General features: G+C 40.4%; 1 protein-coding gene across 1 annotated transcript in view; it reads left to right on the forward strand.

The window, feature by feature from the left end:
* Positions 1-17707, forward strand: part of LOC140916576 (vitellogenin-1-like) — a 44489-nt gene that overhangs the window by 24159 nt on the left and 2623 nt on the right. The window contains exons 20-34 of the mRNA XM_073358233.1: positions 1765-1909; positions 5007-5226; positions 5933-6108; positions 6505-6647; positions 7067-7133; positions 8647-8820; positions 9991-10197; positions 11392-11534; positions 11620-11758; positions 13105-13240; positions 14086-14272; positions 14622-14719; positions 15453-15547; positions 15652-15811; positions 17021-17182. Coding sequence (XP_073214334.1) covers positions 1765-1909; positions 5007-5226; positions 5933-6108; positions 6505-6647; positions 7067-7133; positions 8647-8820; positions 9991-10197; positions 11392-11534; positions 11620-11758; positions 13105-13240; positions 14086-14272; positions 14622-14719; positions 15453-15547; positions 15652-15811; positions 17021-17182 — 2252 coding nt within the window. The remainder of the gene's footprint in view (positions 1-1764; positions 1910-5006; positions 5227-5932; positions 6109-6504; positions 6648-7066; positions 7134-8646; positions 8821-9990; positions 10198-11391; positions 11535-11619; positions 11759-13104; positions 13241-14085; positions 14273-14621; positions 14720-15452; positions 15548-15651; positions 15812-17020; positions 17183-17707) is intronic.

The raw sequence follows: 17707 nt of genomic DNA on the forward strand, positions 1-17707 counted from the left end.
CCCCTTATCCAGATGAGCCATCTGAATTGCATGTTGATTTGTATTTTCTTTTATCCACTCCGCTTGTTAGGAAGAATATTTCACTTCAGATTCCACTCTTCAAGGTTCTACTCACTCTCGGCATGGAGCATTGCTGTCATGTCCTTATCTAAAACTGAAGAGCAGGAAAAGCAAACAAAGCCCCCCTGGGTGACACATGTTTTATTGAGGTGTTCCACATGAAGTGCAATTGTGTGCTTTACAGTGCACAGCAGCATGGCAACAGTCTTCAAGAGGAAGAGAGCACCATCAAATGAATACAAATTCACCTTTCAAATAGGGGAGATTGAGAGCTCTCAGACTTTCACACAGTGTGGACCTCATTATAATAGAGATCATCTCATAGGCCATCTCTCCATTTGCAGTCAGGCAGGCCACCTCCTCTCATTCACAATCCCATAACAACCCTGTGGTAGCTACAGCTATTGCTGACATGAAAAAGAAACGTTAGGAGCATACATAAGGTATTTTTAGTTGTATTTTAATGTTATTAAACAGCTAGAAATAAAGAGCAAGCACCAGAGGTAAGATCCTCATCTCTGTGTGAGCCCCCTTACACCAAGTAAAAGGGCTGGAGAGGTGTAAAGAGACTTTAAAAGCCCCACATCTGGGTGGAGGAGGATTCTCCCGGTCATGGAGCAGCACAGGATTGGGAAGGCACAAAGGTGGCTTAAAGCCACCTCAGCCCCCCTCTCATTCTGAGCCTCTGAAAGGTGCAATACAGAATCTCATCCCACGTTACTAGTACCAGATCCAAGTGCCCATGGACCACCAGCAGTCCATAGACCACATCTTAGGAACCTCTGTACCGAATATTACTATGTAAATAAAGTTCTGATGATCTGGGGAAAGCAGTGATTCTAGCAATAATGCAGTTGCAGCAAGTTGCGGATGTCTTATTCAGGTGACTCTTGGTGCCTCTCTTCAACGGCATTGTTAATATATGTCACACAAGAATTTACATTTCATGGCATACTTTCCCTGGTGTTTATTATTTTAATGATAAAAAAGAGAGAATGAAGTAACCATTTAGTAACAAGTATCCCAAGTGTGTCTTTTCTAGGCTATGTAAAATTTTGAAAATTAAAAAGGTTTCAGAGGAACAGCCGTGTTAGTCTGTATTCGCAAAAAGAAAAGGAGTACTTGTGGCACCTTAGAGACTAACCAATTTATTTGAGCATGAGCTTTCGTGAGCTACAGCTCACTTCATCTGATGAAGTGAGCTGTAGCTCACGAAAGCTCATGCTCAAATAAATTGGTTAGTCTCTAAGGTGCCACAAGTACTCCTTTTCTTTTTGAAAATTAAAAAGAAGACCATAATTTCCAAACATGGGAGCCAAACGCTAAGCAATTAAATCCATAGCTAGGCACCAAACTAAGTGGCCCCATTTTCCAATGTGCTTACATGCACAGATCCCACTGCTTTCAATGATTGGTGCAGGCAGGTGTGCAGCACCTCTGAAAATCAAGCCACATATTTAAGAGCCTAAGTATGAACAAAGGGGCCTAAATGTTTGCACCCAACTTTGAAAATGTTGGTCTACATTTCTCTGCAGCCTTTATAGAGCTTGACAATCTCACTAGCAGGATGACTGCTGTAAATATCTGTGAAGTAATTTGCAAGGTAGGATGTTTATTGCTAAGTACATGCCACAAGATGTAATTCAGATTTTTTCCTCAGAAGTGCTTATTGATACAACATTCCCCTTCATGTTTATTCTTCAGGTCTAAGACATATGCTGTTACACGAAATCTTGAAGACTTAGCTGCCACTAAGATGACGCCGGTTCTTCTACCTGAGGCAGTGCCTGACATAATGAAGCTGTCCTTCGATTCAGGTTCCGCATCAGGCGAGAGTGATAAAATAAGGGTAACACATATTGGATTTTGAACACTCCTTTTGTTTTTTTGATCAGTGTAAGATTATCTCCTTTATCCAGAAGTGAATTTTGTATTAATGGTTTCTGACTGGTGTTATTTTTTTCAAAATGAATCAAGTACAACATTGAGGCAAAAATAACCCAATAGTAAAGAAATCTGGAATTTAATCACAGTGTCAGGCTAAAATAATTGTTTTTAGAAACTATAGCATTTTGTTGAATAATTAATTTTAGCATTTCCTATGGGAAAGGCCCACAACCCTTTAAATGCATTATAACTCTCATGTAGCCTTCCTGTAAATTAGCAGGGGGGTCACAAAATGTTCCACGAGGCAATGGCTGGATTATTCAACAGGTAGAAATGAAATATGATGTTGAGGAATGGGGCATTTCTGATTCAGGATGACTGTCTGTTTTTGTGACAAGTCAAATGACTGAATATAATTCCATTTTGGGGACACAGTTTTCAGTAAGGGCTTCCTATTCCAGTGTCTTCGTGATGCTCTAGTAACGTATAGGAGGCACAATGGCCCTAAGGAGAATTTCTCCAGTGTAAGAGCAACACAGGATGGTGTACACAGCACTGTACTGAACCCCTCACAGCCTCTGCCAGAGGGGTATGTTGGCAATTGGCTCCTGGGTGGGATGGGGATCCAAAGGAGAGTGGCCATAGTGCTTTGCTGTGAAAAAGCCTATAGGCAATCATAGGGAGGCTGCTATAAGTACTTCTGGGGGAATTCTGCACCAAAAAATAAAAAATTCTGCACCGGATATTTTAAAATTCTGCATATTTTATTTGTCAAAATAACACAGTATAATCACACCAGTTTCAATTATTTTTGGTCATTTATTTCAAAATACCTTTAGCAAGTATTTCTATAACAGACAACAGCAAAAGATTCAGAAAATGTTTTTTGACAAAGAGATTACTTACTACGCATACAGACACTCCCCAGCTTACGCAATCATTCCGTTCTGGAAAGCCTTGTGTAACTCGAATTTTGCATAAGTCAGAAACGTACACCCGTACGTTACACAAAAATTTCCGCGACTCGAAAATCCTATTTCTGGCTTATGGAGCTTTTTCTGTAAGTGCAAATTTGTGTAAGTCGGCTCTTTTGTAACCTGGGGAGCGTCTGTATTATTACTCTGAGTATTAATTCATTTAAACTACAATACAGAACCATATTTCCTGCACCCCTCAGAAGCAGTGCAAAGGCTGGAAGGAGCCAGGGGTAACGGAGGATCTGAGTGAGAGGAAAATAATTGCTGAGATAAAATAATTGCTTGGGTGTGAACTTAGAGGGTTGTTGGGTATGGGTGGGAAAAGTATGGAACAGGGGTTTTTTTTGGAGGGGAGGGGAGAGGGACTGTTAGGGATCTTCCCCCATATACATCCTGGTTGACCCCTAACCTCTCCCATTCATTCAGGCACATGTGTCCCCCCACTTCCACTCAGATACCCACTCTCCCCATCTCCACGTGGCTCTTCACCCCCATCCCGTCCCCATGTGTCTCTGTGCCCCCACTCAGACACCCTATGAACCTATGTAGCTCTGCACCCCCTTCCCCATCACCATGTGGCTCTGCACCTCCCTTTCCTCTGTGGCCATGTGCCTCCATTCCCATTCAGCCCCCGCCCCAGTCGATCCTTCCCCACTAGCCCTTATGATCCCCTGTCTGACCCCACCAGCGCCCATACTGTCTGTCTCCTCATAGCCCCTGTCTCCTGACTTGGCCCTCTATGAAGAAGGCTCTACAGGCTCTTTCTCTTCCCTAGCTGGCTGGGAGCTGCTGCTGTTTTCTATCGCCACAGCACACTCTGGTGGGAAAAAGGCAGAACTGCAGAAGTTATTTTCTTCTGGGAGTTACTGTTGTGTTCTATCGCCACAGCACTCTCTGGTGGACAAAAGGCAGAACTGCAGCAACTTTTCAGCCGAAGCTTTTTTAAGCGCAAAAAAATTAAAAATATGCATGACTCATTAGTTATGCATGCATGCAGTGGCGCAGAATTCCCCCAGGAGTATATAAGATAGAGCAGCCCCTGTGGCACTAAAACAAGTTGAATCCTCCTAGTCTGTGCCTCTCTGCTGAGTCTGTGGAGAGCTGCAGCACAGAATCTGGCCCTGACTGTTGAACTGCCGCTAAATAAACCGTAACTAAATGATGACCCTAACTTGAACAATTCGCAGCATAGTCGGAATTTACCTACAAAAGAAAGAGTTACCATTAAAAGCTCTATTTTTAGAGTATGCCTCTGATGACTGAGGAATCTTGTCAGGCAGTCCACAAAAATGTGAAGTATTTACTCATTTCTGAAAAAGTAAAATTGGTTGTAACCCTTTTACTACATTTAAAGAGGCACTGTGTACCTGGCTGGTGGAAACTCATAGTTCTCTCTCTTTAGGTGTTAGTTTCATTGCTCAGGGAAACCATAAATCTCATTGCACAGATTTAGTTCCAACCTCTTAACTGTAATTCAGTGGGTCCTTTGGAACCATTGATTGCCATGTATGGAATGCTTAGGGGAAGCATCCACTTTGGCCATCTAGGAGATCTTTGTGGCTTTCTTAGCTGATGAAACTTGTAGTCCTTACTAGGCCCTTATGAAGGCAAAAGCCCCATTGACTTGAGTAAGGGCTCCACAATTTGGCTCAATGTTTATGGTAGGACAGAATTCCATACTATACATTTCTTTTTGTCTAGCATTTCTACAGTCATTATAGGGTTACCGAGATACTGGGATTCAGTGAACACAGCTTGACTCACTGAGCAAACAAAGCAAAATAAAATAATTAGCACATTTAGGTGGAACTCCATTTTCCAGTCTTAAACCCTTCTATTCTAACTAGATACCCTAAACATGAGATAACATGGCCTACTTGACCATGATATGACATGGCCAATTTGACCAGCTGACAACAGGGTCATTCCATATCAGACCACCAGAATCTCAAGCAAATCGATTAATCACCTTATAAAACATACAGGAATCTATTCTTAAAACAGGAGATTTAACAATTTGTTTATATTTTTTATTATCAGCATCAGAGAATCTAACATTGACATGTGTTTATTACACAATAGGGTAGACTGTCTTCAGAAATCATTTCAACAGGAAGCATCTACTCAGCTGGACAATCATCCCAACAGAAAGTATCATCTGTTCGTTCCATGTGCTTCAATGCAAGTACATTTGGAGTTGAATTTTGCGCAGAAATAAAAAGTGTGAATGCTGCATTTATCAGAAAGGCTCCTCTCTATTATCTGGTTGGGGAGAATGCTTTTAAACTTACCTGCAAACCAGGTAAATACTATTGTCTTGAGAGAAACTAATAAATATTTGTCTTTCTATCTGAGGCACTTTCATGACCCCTATTACCTTAGTATCTCAGCACCTTACAATATTTAATATATTTATCATCACAACATCCCAGAGAGACTAAATGACTAGCCCATGGTCATACATGAAATCTGAAGCAGAGGAAGATATTGAACAAAGATTTCCCAAGTCCCAGGCTAGTGGCATGAACTCTGGACAATCCTTTAAATGTCCAGCGGCAAGCTCAATATCTAATTAATTAATATATAAACACAGAAATTCATGTTAATTTGTCAAGACCCATATGGCAACAAATGTGTAATTCTCTTATCACAGCTGTTGCCAAGTAAGGCACCGCCAATAAACTCTGGTCAAAAAAGCAATTTATTCCAGTGATCTGGATGTGCTGACTGGATTATCTGCAATTTTTTATTTACTTGAAATGAATCTAGTGTCATGCTCAACACTGAAAAATGTATGTAAGTTCAATTTGCATGACACACTATCAAAGTTACTAAATACCAAAAATAGCCATTTTCACCAAATGCAAATAGACCTGCAAAAAAATGTTGCTTTATCTCCCACATACAATATAAAAGCCGAAATTGGCACATTCTGGGCTATTGTAATCCTCTCCTGCTATTAATAACAATAACCAGTAACAGTGATAATAGTTGCCATGTCATGTCAGTCCATACAGAGTCATCAATTGAGAAAATACAAGTAACAATTCAAGCAGGTGCTCAGGCTGCTGCAAAAATGGTGCGTTTGGTAACATTTGAAGACCCAGAAACTGAACTAGCTTCCGGCAAAGAGGCAATTCAAAAAATGAAGAAAATCCTTGATGATCCCACAGTCCAGACCCAGGTACTTATATAATATATACACTTCTAGACTTGCAGGGGACAATATACACATACTTGGTAAACTCTTAATAGCAAATAAAGTGACAATAACAAGGCAAACTTAGTACTTTAGATAGTGTAGGAAATAACATCATACCGTATTAACTTCAGTCATGCGTAATTCTGTCCGCCATACCTTCTACACATTCTCGTCTAAATGTGCTGGTTTAGAGAACCATCCCGTGTGGACATCACTAAAATATATTATAAACAGAGATGAAGTCTCTATTGGGGGACTCGACCTTGCTTTGTGGAGGACAGCAGAAAGACTTCTTTCTCTCAGCAGAGCATTTTACTTAAAAACTTCCGCCAGCGAACAGAATAATAATTTTCTTTCTCTGCTCCTGTCTTCGACTAGGGAAAATCACTCCGAATCCGAAAAGACAGAAAATCGTCATCCAGCTCCAGCAGCTCCAGCAGCTCCAGCTCCTCCAGCAGCAACAGTAGCTCCAGCTCATCCAGCAGCGATGCTCAGCCTAGGGCCACAAAGATAAATCTGAAGAAGAAGGATGCAGCTTCCTTTGACTCTTCATTGGGCCCATCAAGCAAGAAACAGCAGAAGGGGCATCAAGGATATGAGCAGAAAGGGCCCCGCAGCAAAGGGCGTTCTAAAACCAAAGGGAAGACGTTATCTCCATTTGGGAAAAGCAGCAGCAGCAGCAGCAGCAGCAGCAGCAGCAGCAGCAGTGAAGCCACCTCCGGCGGACCCAGCAGCAGCAGCAGCAGCGAAAGTGCTGATAAAACTCGCTATGATGCCAAGAAGCGTTCCAAGGAGCCGTATCCAAAAGAGGAGAAGAAACATGCGAAGTCTAAATATGCCAGTCGCAGCAGCTATGACTCCTCTGCAGACTGGGTAACCATTTTTAATGTATCCCAGGTGACTGTGGTGTGGCGGTTGTTGTATCATTGCCGGCAATAATTTGTTTTGGAATTTTGCAGGAAAAGCACGTTCCAGAAATGTACCGACTCGTCTTCAAGTCCCATTCGGTAGGTCCAATATTTAAGTGTTCTCTTTAATGATCATTACACTGAGAAGTGAAGCAGGTATTAGAGCAAACGCATATGGCTCCATGCTAGGAATCATAGAATCATAGAATCTCAGGGTTGGAAGGGACCTCAGGAGGTCATCTAGTCCAACCCCCTGCTCAAAGCAGGACCGATCCCCAACTAAATCATCCCAGCCAGGGATTTGTCAAGCCTGACCTTAAAAACTTCTAGGGAAGGAGATTCCACCACCTCCCTAGGTAACTCATAGTGAAAAAGTTTTTCCTAATATCCAACCTAAATCTCCCCCACTGCAACTTGAGACCATTACTCCTTGTTCTGTCATCTGCTACCACTGAGAACAGTCTAGAGCCATCCTCTTTGGAACCCCCTTTCAGGTAGTTGAAAGCAGCTATCAAATCCCTCCTCATTCTTCTGTTCCGTAGACTAAACAATCCCAGTTCCCTCAGCCTCTCCTCATAAGTCATGTGCTCCAGCCCCCTAATCATTTTTGTTGAATACTATTATCTTGAGAGGAAGATTGACAATAGATGCTGATTTTGCACTGACACAGCAAGTGAGAAAAATTCAGAGAGAAGAGGGAAAATATTCACATAGTGTTCATTGATCTTTGCCCAAGTTCCCAGGAAAGTCACCTGGAGGTGTATGAGGGAGAAAATGATGCAGAACTTTGTGAGCAGCTTGTTCAAGCCATATATGTAGGTGCAACATCAACAGCCAGAACTTTGTAGTGGTGAAAGAGAAGAACTATCGGTAAAGGTGGGAGTGCATCAGGGATCAGCACTGAGCCCTTTCTTATTTATCATCATCCTGGATACCCTTACAAGGAACATACAAAAGAAGGAGGCACTTTGGTGCATGTTGTTTCTACGCAGTGAGGAGAAAGATAGTCTAGAAGAGGATCTTTATAGAGAGATGTGTAGGAGAGACATGCACTCAAAATAAGCAAAGGAAAAACAATATATGGTATGTCACTTTACTAATGTGACCACTGAAGAATTATCCCTACAACTAGGGATAACAAAATAATACGATATTTTAGCATGGATGAGCTATGTGCAGAATTCTTAGACAATCAACAACCGTAATAAGAGCTTGCCACCTGCCTAGACGTTACCAGCAGGCAGATTCTGTGTGCATCACAGCTGAGGTGAGTTCTAAGGAGGCCCTGAAACGAGGAGGATAATGTGACGGCTTTATGGACTCTTCCTGTAAACTTCTTGTTATTAGGGCTGGTCACAAAATAGGAAAATTGTTCTGTGAAATTTGTAATGAAAAAATCCTGCTCTTATTTGTACAAATAAAACACTTTTAACCGGCTCTAGTTTTATAATGATCCGTTACACGGCTTCGGTGCCTCCGTGTGACGTAGTAGCTGATTACTGCCGCAAGAGCTTCCAGTTAGGAGAGGGAGTTTTCAGGATAAGAGCTGGGTTTGGCCAGATACTTGTCCCACCGTCTTTTACCTATTTCTCTTTTCCAGACTCCAGGTCAGGTGTCGTCAAGCAGCTCATCATCATCATCATCTTCATCTTCATCTTCATCTTCATCTTCATCTTCATCTTCATCTTCCCCTCCATCAGGCAGCAGCAGCAGCAGCTCCAGAGACAGCAGCAGCAGAAACAGCAGCAGCAGCAGCAGCAGCAGCGATTCTAGCTTTGCACACGAGGTGAAATTTTCTCTTTGCCTAGGAACTAGACCGCGTAAGAGGAGTTGTTGACCTTGCCTCTGCCTCCAGCCATTAACCCCAATGAGTCGTTAACTCCCCAGAAAATGCCCGACAGGGAGACCTTTTTTGAAACCAGAAATGATTTCTTTCCTGTGAAAAATTGTGACCAACGATGTTAAAAGTTCCTTTCTTGATTAAATGTTTCAATATTTTTTTTTGGAGTCTTCAGGAGTCAAAAACGTTCAAAGAAAAGTTTCATTTTTGGGTGGCTAGAAATGGAAAGATTTTCAATTTTTTAATGGAAACTCCAAAATTGAAATTTGTGGGGAAAATTGCCATGTCATTGATAGGGTATTTTCCATCACAAAGTGTTTTGACAGAAAATTTTCAACCAGCTCTACTGAAAAACACAACTTAGGCATGTGTCCTATATAATTTACATATTCAGTGAGAACTATGAAAAAACCCACCTGTACATTTAAATGTTAAATCCTAGTCTTGCTGTCTGGAGTAGAGCCACAGAAGTCATCAGTGTACATCCAGTGTAACAGAGACAAAATCTGGCCATGTGCTCGTAAAACGGATCCATTACTTTTAGGGAGATACAAATATTTCCTTAAGCACTGGTTAGCTCACTAACGTTCACTATCCGTAGTGTGGTATTCTGAATCCATTCCAAGTAAATGTATCTTAATAATAGCATACCAGCCTGACGCAACTACATAGTGAAATATCCAAAGGATTCATAATATTGTGTGAATACTCCAATTAATAAGGAACTCACAACTCTCATTATGTCTCAAAGGAGTTGCTTCTGAATGAATATATTGCTGTGGTAATAATATCCAATAAGTGTTCTAGAAATCTATTAAATATTAAAAATAATACACAAGATCTTAATAAGTCCATTGATATGTCTTAAGTGAGGCGTGGATCTTGTGTCAAGACAACTGCATCTTTTAAAATTCTTTATTCTACTGAGATAAAAAAGGAGAATAACCCACCAAAATTACACTGAATTAACAATAAGAATCGGGAACTATGTTCATTCTCAACCAGACCAGGCTCTCTACTGCTGTACTGGAATCAGTGCAGTACTAAATGAATCCAATGTTCACCATTGACTATACATGTGCAGTTAAGCATGGCCACTTTTGTTTTGTTTTTCAGCCCAATTTCCTGGGAGATGTACTTCCACCTGGACTCACCATTGTGGCTCGGGCAGTTAGGAGTGACAACAAAAATCAAGGTTACCAAGCCACAGCATATATTAACTCTGCTGCTGCCAAAGTCGATATGCAAGTGGTTGTGGTTCAGCTTGCTGAAACTAACTGGAAAGCATGTGCTGATTCTGTAGTATTGCCTCTCAAAGCACAGGTAAAGATAGAACTGGCTCAACCAAGTTAGAGCTTTAAAAGGCCTGAGGCTATCAAATAACCAGATGGGTATGCTGATTAGAGATGGTCAAACAAGGAAAACAAATTTTCCTGGCATTTTTCACAAATTTTGAATTTTTGAAAAAAAGTCAACCTCTCTTTATAAGCCTTCTGAAAAACAGGAAAATAAATTTGTGAAAATTTTCAAAATTTGTTTGCAAAATATTTGTAGCTAAATTTTGAAAATCTGAAAATGTTTGACCAGCTCAAGTACCAATTTACACCAACTGAGGATCTGGCTCATTCCTTTCTTTATATGTGCATTTCAGATGACTGCCACTTCAAGTATTGTATGATGCATAGCTGTCATGTTGGTCCAAGGATATTAGAGAGACAAGGTGTTCCATCTTGCCTTTGGCTATGCTGCTCAGAGTACCTTTCTCAGAGTTGAAGAAAAGCTCTGTGTGGCTCAGAAGCTTGTCTTTTACACCAGAAATTGGTCCAATACAAAATTTTACCTCACCCACCTTGCCACTTCAAGGACATTTTGTTTCCTTCTTTCCATATAAGATAGGTGCTGAAGTGATGTTGGGTGGTGAGTTGATGCCTGAAAGCATTGGAATTAGGGCACTGTGTTTGCAGTTTCTATTTTCAAGCCTCTCTGTTCAGCAATGCCCACGTGCCCCAGTCATGGAAGCCTTCATTTGCAGAGCTATGTACATGTATAGTGATCTCCAGACTTCTGCATTTTGTGGCTGCAGTTTCAAAGTTTCATCAGAATTGTCAGTAGTGAAAATTGTTTATCTTTGCAGAACCAGACATTTTTGTAAAAGTGAAATTTCTAGAAGAGTACACCATGTCTTTTTTAAATATACAGATTGATGATGAATTTGCAAAATGTAATGAATCTCAGCAAAATGTCACACTGCAGAATTCTAGATCATGTTTCAGTGCAAGATTCCGAACATTCCAAATGGGAACATTCAGCCTTGCCTGCCACACTTACCGTTCACCCCCATATTCCTCCAGATGTAGCCATAACTCCTCCACAAGTATATTTTAGTGAATGAGTTAGGAGCATTGAAGACTTCACTGAAGTTGCATAAAAAGATCATGTATTTTGATATGATGGCAGATTTTTTGTGATATGATTTCATTTCCAAAATTCTAATGACTTTTTCTGTTCCTCATAAAGGCCAGGTTCAGGTGGGGCAAGGAATGCCGGGACTACAAAATTGAAGCAAGAGCTTCCACAGGCCAAATTTCAAGGAATCCAGCCATACAGGTGAAGATAGCTTGGACAAAACTTCCATCCTGGATAAGGAGGACAACTATAACGTATGCAGTTATTTGTTGTGTTGTTCTTGTTACGTTGGTTGGTGTTATGAAGGTTCTGAGTATGTCACATCTTGTTTATCTCTAGAGCTATGGAATTTGTTCCTGGAATAGCACTCGTGATGGGCTTCTCAGAAGTGTATCAGAAAAATCCTTCTCGGGAGGTTGTATTAAGAGCAGTTGCAACTTCACCGCGGACAATTAATACAGTCATAAAGGCTCCTGGGGTATGTGGGACTTTTGTTTGTTTGTTTGTTTTTCCAAATATACTTTCTACTTGTAATACATCTAAGCTAATTCTGAGAAAGGAAAAATGCAGACCCTTCCCTCCTACACAAGCTACCATAGATCCTGAATACACAGGGCTTGATCCTGTAGTGTGCCATAAAGCACAAGATAAAAAAAGTGATCAGCATGACCGGAAGTCCTTGGGAACCTGATGCTTTCATAATGAAAGAGACACCAACTGCACAGAACCAACTCACTCCAGCCTGCAGAGTAATGCCCAAAGGGGAAGACTTTAGCCAAATCCTTCATTTCTATGCAGAGGGTGGCACTAAAGTTGATATCTCCTCAGATATGCCCATCCTGCCCACACACTTTGCTTGTTATTATCCTGGGCTCTCAGGAGTATGGTGTATGTGACTTACAAAGGATACATTGAGGAAGACTATGGCTAATGCTTAACCTTACTTGCACCTATATGCTGCCTGGTGCTGGAGTCCTACAGCCCAGGGCTTCTTGCAGTCCATTACTCACGGATTTGCAGGATCAAACCTTGGAATTCCCAAATGAAGCACTCCTCTGAACAAACAAGAAGGGCTATGTTTTCACAGCAGCCTGCACAGATGTAGTCTGCAGACTCCAACTGATTAATTGGTCTTTGTCCACTAAATCCCTGTGCATCTTTATGAAAAATGTCCCCTAGTGAGTCTGGCTTAAATTAATAACAGCTTGGCTTTCCATAAGGAAGTAAGTGTGTCCTTAACCTACCCTTGTACTTCAATTTTCCAGGGGGGTTTCATATGTGATAAGGAGGGAGTGGTGTATAACCTGTTTATCTATGTATATTTAATGTGTCTTTCACTATGGTATGTGAGCTCAACCAAAATCACATCAAACCAGCTTTCATTCTCTAAGACTGGCAGCTAGCGCATGCTCTTTAGTCTGCTGTACCTAGTTGCAGTGGGACAGCATAAGGCACAGGGAACTTATTGCTCAGTCACCCTGTGGTGTGGTGGTTTCTTTGGTTTGGTTTTTCGTTTTAAGGAAGACACTTAACAATACCATAAACATCACCTGTGCATCTTAATTCCCTATGTCTTTAAATGATCATTCAAAGATAATCTCTCAAGAATATGAACAAATGATAATAAAATAAAAGATAATGAGCTTATAAAAATGTATATGTTAGGTTTGGGTGCCTACAGTGTCCTGGGAAGACTGTAATAACTCCAGTTATACAAATACATATTTAGGGAATTTTTAACAAGGGGGGGTCTTTTTTTCTGTATGATTGACCAAATTGTATGACTAAACATAGCCTAAAGCATTTTCATTACTTCTTTTTCAGCTAACCCTTTACTATGAGGCTTTCCCACTTCCATTTGCATTGCCTGTGAGCCCAGCTCCAGCTTCTCAGGCTCAAGAAGTGACTGCTTGGAATTTCCTTCCAGAAATATCTTCACTGATAGCTAAAGAAGATCAATGTAAATGTTACTTCAGTACTGTTCTAGTATCTGATAAATGAGCAATGATTATTTGTAGTAGTTAACACTTGGCCCCTCCAGTGACTCTGTCTCCCGTCAGCTTTGGGCTTTGTCTTTCCCAGCAGTGTTCTTCTGGGGAAACTTGGTAACCCTTACCTTTACGCTTACCCCAACCATAGGCGATGCCTTCTCAGCAGTTGTTGGAAGAGGGGCGTAGGGAGTTCAGGTCTATATACATGCTTAGGAATGCATGGGTTTCACACAGAGATCCCAAGTGGCTACAAGCACTGTAAGCCCTGTTCTTTGTCCCTTCCAAGAGTCTGTCATACCCACCACAAGAGGGATGACATGGTGGATATAGGGCAGGGACATGAGTTTTCCAATCCTATTTATTTTCCTTAGAAGGGGGATTTCATGATTTTTAGTGGGACTGGGTCTGTCTAATTCTAATGATACTTATTACAAACAGTGGCAAAATTTGGAGAGATGCTACTAGTTTTTGTCATGGGTTCAGCTTTTAGCTTCTCAGGAATATGATAGTAACAGTGTCTTTAAAATTAGACTATCACTAGATGGTTTGTTTTCAGCTGCTTATCAAAATAAGTGATGGATACACAGCAGTATAATTCTACATAGATTGATCATTTTATGTTGCTGCCATGCCTTTCTTAAGTATGTATACTTAGGCTGAGATCTTGAACGCTGCCAAGGAGTTTTGGCTGTCCAATTCCCATTGATTTTAATGGGAACTGACCATTCAGGCCTCTTGGGCAGCTTTCAAAATCTCCCTGACAATCTCGACAGCACAGTTGTATCTGCCATTTATTTTTATTGTTATTTTTCAGCCACATGTGAAGTGAAGGAAGAAAACTTCAAAACATTTGACAAAGTGAAGTACAGATGTTCATTCAGTAAAGACTGCAACCTCGTGGTAGCTCAAGACTGCACTGCTCACCCCAAATTCATCGTCATGACGAGAAAAGTCGATCCCCGCTCTTCCTCCAGGGAGGTGTACATCAATATTAGTTCATCGTAAGTGTAATAATTCTTGAGTCGCTGTATAGAATTTTAGGCAGTTCGTTTAAATTTTATTGCATTGGGGAAAATGCTGGGTACTTTTTAAATCATAATACCAGCAATCCTCTTCTGCCTTCCAGCCTCTCTCTTCAATTTCTCAGGTAATGCTTATCAACAGCCCCCACACAGCTACCTCCTTGCGCTTCTCATTTTGAGGAAAGTGTTGAACCAGAGCCCTAAGCCCAAGCGGTGTTGAACTTTGGGGGCATATTCAAAATCTGGATGCTGAAGTTGGGGCTGTGTCTGTGTTGGTCATTTACATCAATGTTCCCACAGTTAAACATGTTTGTTTTCTTCTTTCAAGAAGCATCAGACTCTATCTTTCTGCGTCTTCCTCTATCCTCGTGTCATACAATGATGGACCAGTGTTAACACGCAGCAAGGTGTATCAAAATAAAAGAGGTACAGTGTGTTACCCACCTTTCCAGGAATTATTTAGAAATTACATATTTACAGGAACATAGAATCATAGAATTGTAGGATTGGAAGGGTCCTCGAGAGGTCATCTAGTCTAGCCCCCTGCACTCATGGCAGGACTAAGTATTATCTAGACCAAAATATTTGACAAGCTTACTGAGGACTTCTAGATGTAAAAAATAATTCAATACTAAGAAAAGCTATGGGCCTGATACTCCTGTGACTTATTTTGGTTTTACATACATGACTTCAACTGACATACCATTAATTTTCACTAATAAGTGAATCCGGTCCATTATTATATTGATTTGTATTGTGTGCTTGCCACTGTAAAGCATAAGGATTAATCTTCTTACTGAAATGTGAAGCATTTTGCATTCAAAGCTGCTTGAATATGTTGGTACTTGTTTATATGTAGGTGCAATGCCATGATGATGAACATCTTAGAGGAAGCTAGATATTTAGGACCAGATCTTCAGCTGGTGTAAATCAGGCTAGCTCTGTTGACTAGACAGAAAAGTCAATGGTAGCTATATAGATTTAGAGAAGAAGCATTTTGCAAATAAAAAGAAAAAACTCTTATTTCTGACCTTACTTCTCCACAAAAAATGTATTCAGATGGAAATAGTAAATTAATAATTATTTACATTATCCCTGAGATTAGATCATTTCATTTCAAAATTAGAGGAACGTCATAAACGGTCGTATCTTTTTACAGAAAACATTAAAATTTATAGAAATGAAACAACAGTTGTAGTAGAAGCTCCAGACCAAGGGCTGGCGAATGTGACTTTTGATGGCTCGACACTTAAGGTACTTCTGAATCTGTTATATTACTGCTTTCTTCTCTTTTACACCTTGGCACTGTAATGGGCCAACACATCGGCATCGACAGCAAAAATGTGTTATGTTTATAGGTTACTGTTGTTTCATGGATGAGAGGAAGGACCTGTGGTATTTGTGGAAATAATGATGGACAAAAGCAAAATGAACTACTCATGCCCAATCATAGGCTGGCACACAGCTGCTCAGCTTTTGTCCATTCATGGGTATTGGTAGAAGAAACCTGCGCCGAAGGTCAGTAGATTTGAACACAATTTCTACTTAGAGAAAATGTCATTTTTATTTTATTTTCCCCCTAAAAATGCAAAAAATAAAAGAGAAACATTTACCTGTTAATAAAAAGGACCATTGTTATCATTCATTTTCTGTTTATATAACTAATTGTTATTTAGAACTCTCCCAATGAATCTGAAGCGTTGACTACTTTGTGTTCATGTGAAAGACATCTGTTTCTCACATTCAGTTTACTATTAGAGGCTTGATTCTGCCACATTTACTCATATTAAGTAGTTCCTTACTCTATGACTGGCAAAATCAGACCCAGTCTTGCTCCCACTGAAGTCAGTGGAAGTTTCACCACTGATTTGCTTCGGAGCAGGAGTGTGCACTAAATCAGCTCGCTCTCTGTAGACTTAATTTAATCAAACAAACTACATATGTTATAAACAGCACACAGAGAATTTTAGTACATTGGGCCAGATCTTCAGCTGGGTAAACTGTCATAGCACCATTGACTTCAATTCCATCTTACCCCATCGGAGAATCTTGATAGAAAGCGTGGGTGAGGGGGAGGTGCACAATGGGAAATACTCTTTCTGTATAAGTGCGTCTCCTTGCATGTATTTATAATAATACTACTCTCCCTCCAACAGTGCAGTATTTTTCATTTACTTTGGTCCTGTAAAGAGTCTCAATAGAGTCAAATGGGCTTTTTTCTATTGATTTCAGTGGCAGCTGGATCATACCCATAAGCATGTCAGGAAACAAGATGGCATCCTGTGAATGTTAATTATCCTTTTAGTGCTGATAATTGCAGCATTATAAAAATCATCCAATACAACAATTGGTCTTGACATCATTAAACGCTGCCATAACATATCTACTCACAAACAACTGCCATTTTTCCTAATGCAATTCAGTAGTCCCTATTCTTACACTGTACCTATTCTTAATAGCTTTCAGTCCTAAGAGGTGCTATTTCTAAAAGAGTGGACTATTTGGGCCATACTGTGCCATCAGTTTTTAAACACAACTCCCTTTTCAAAAATCAGTTTTCCCCACTAACCATGGTCCTGCTCTTGCCACCTTTACTGCTGTGAAAATGGGTCACTAGGGAGTTGTACTTAAAACCTGAGGAGAAAATATGGACTTTTCTTATTGTAAGGAAAGATTAGAGCCTCTGTATTCCTTAGGGTTTAACTACATTTTTCTTTTTCCTCTTAGGGTGTAAACTGCAACGCCGCTATGTGAAACTGAAGGGACATCCTGTTATTGATGGAAAGGAATCTACATGTTACTCTGTTGACAGGATACTGCAGTGTATGAGAGGCTGTACTCCAACTGAGAAAACCTCGGTTAAAGTTGGCTTCTCCTGTTTCCCAAAAGGTAGGATTTTTGTTTTGTTTTGTTTTGTTTTACTTTCTTTGTCACATACCAGAGGAGCTCTGTCAGATCAGTTAGTCAAGATATAGCACAGCATCACGCAGACCCCCAACTACCCACCTGGCTTTCAGAGCTGTTATTTCCTAACCCCATTAATATTTTACATAAGCAATTACAATCATGGGTAGCTAGAAGCCAGTGTGGATTATTTGGCAGATGGTATTGTCTGAAAAAAATCTTAGCCATGGTAAAAGGGTCAGCAGTGACCAATAAAAATGTGTCATGCCTTCCAGATGTTTCACTGAGTTGTGATAAGCAACAAAAAGTCCTTTTAGTCACATTGCAATCTGCTATTTCATATAGACCAAGATGAGTAAAAAAACTGAAAGTCAGTCACGTAATGTGACATGACTACAGTGTGATTAGGCTGCCATGCTCTGCCCATGTGCAATGCATCAACAAAAAACATATTGCTAAATTAATAAATTCAGATTATTTCAGAAAACAGCTTGTTTTTTGAAGGTATTT

The sequence above is a fragment of the Lepidochelys kempii genome, chromosome 8 (assembly GCF_965140265.1).
Source record: "Lepidochelys kempii isolate rLepKem1 chromosome 8, rLepKem1.hap2, whole genome shotgun sequence".
NCBI classification, from domain to species: Eukaryota; Metazoa; Chordata; order Testudines; family Cheloniidae; genus Lepidochelys; species Lepidochelys kempii.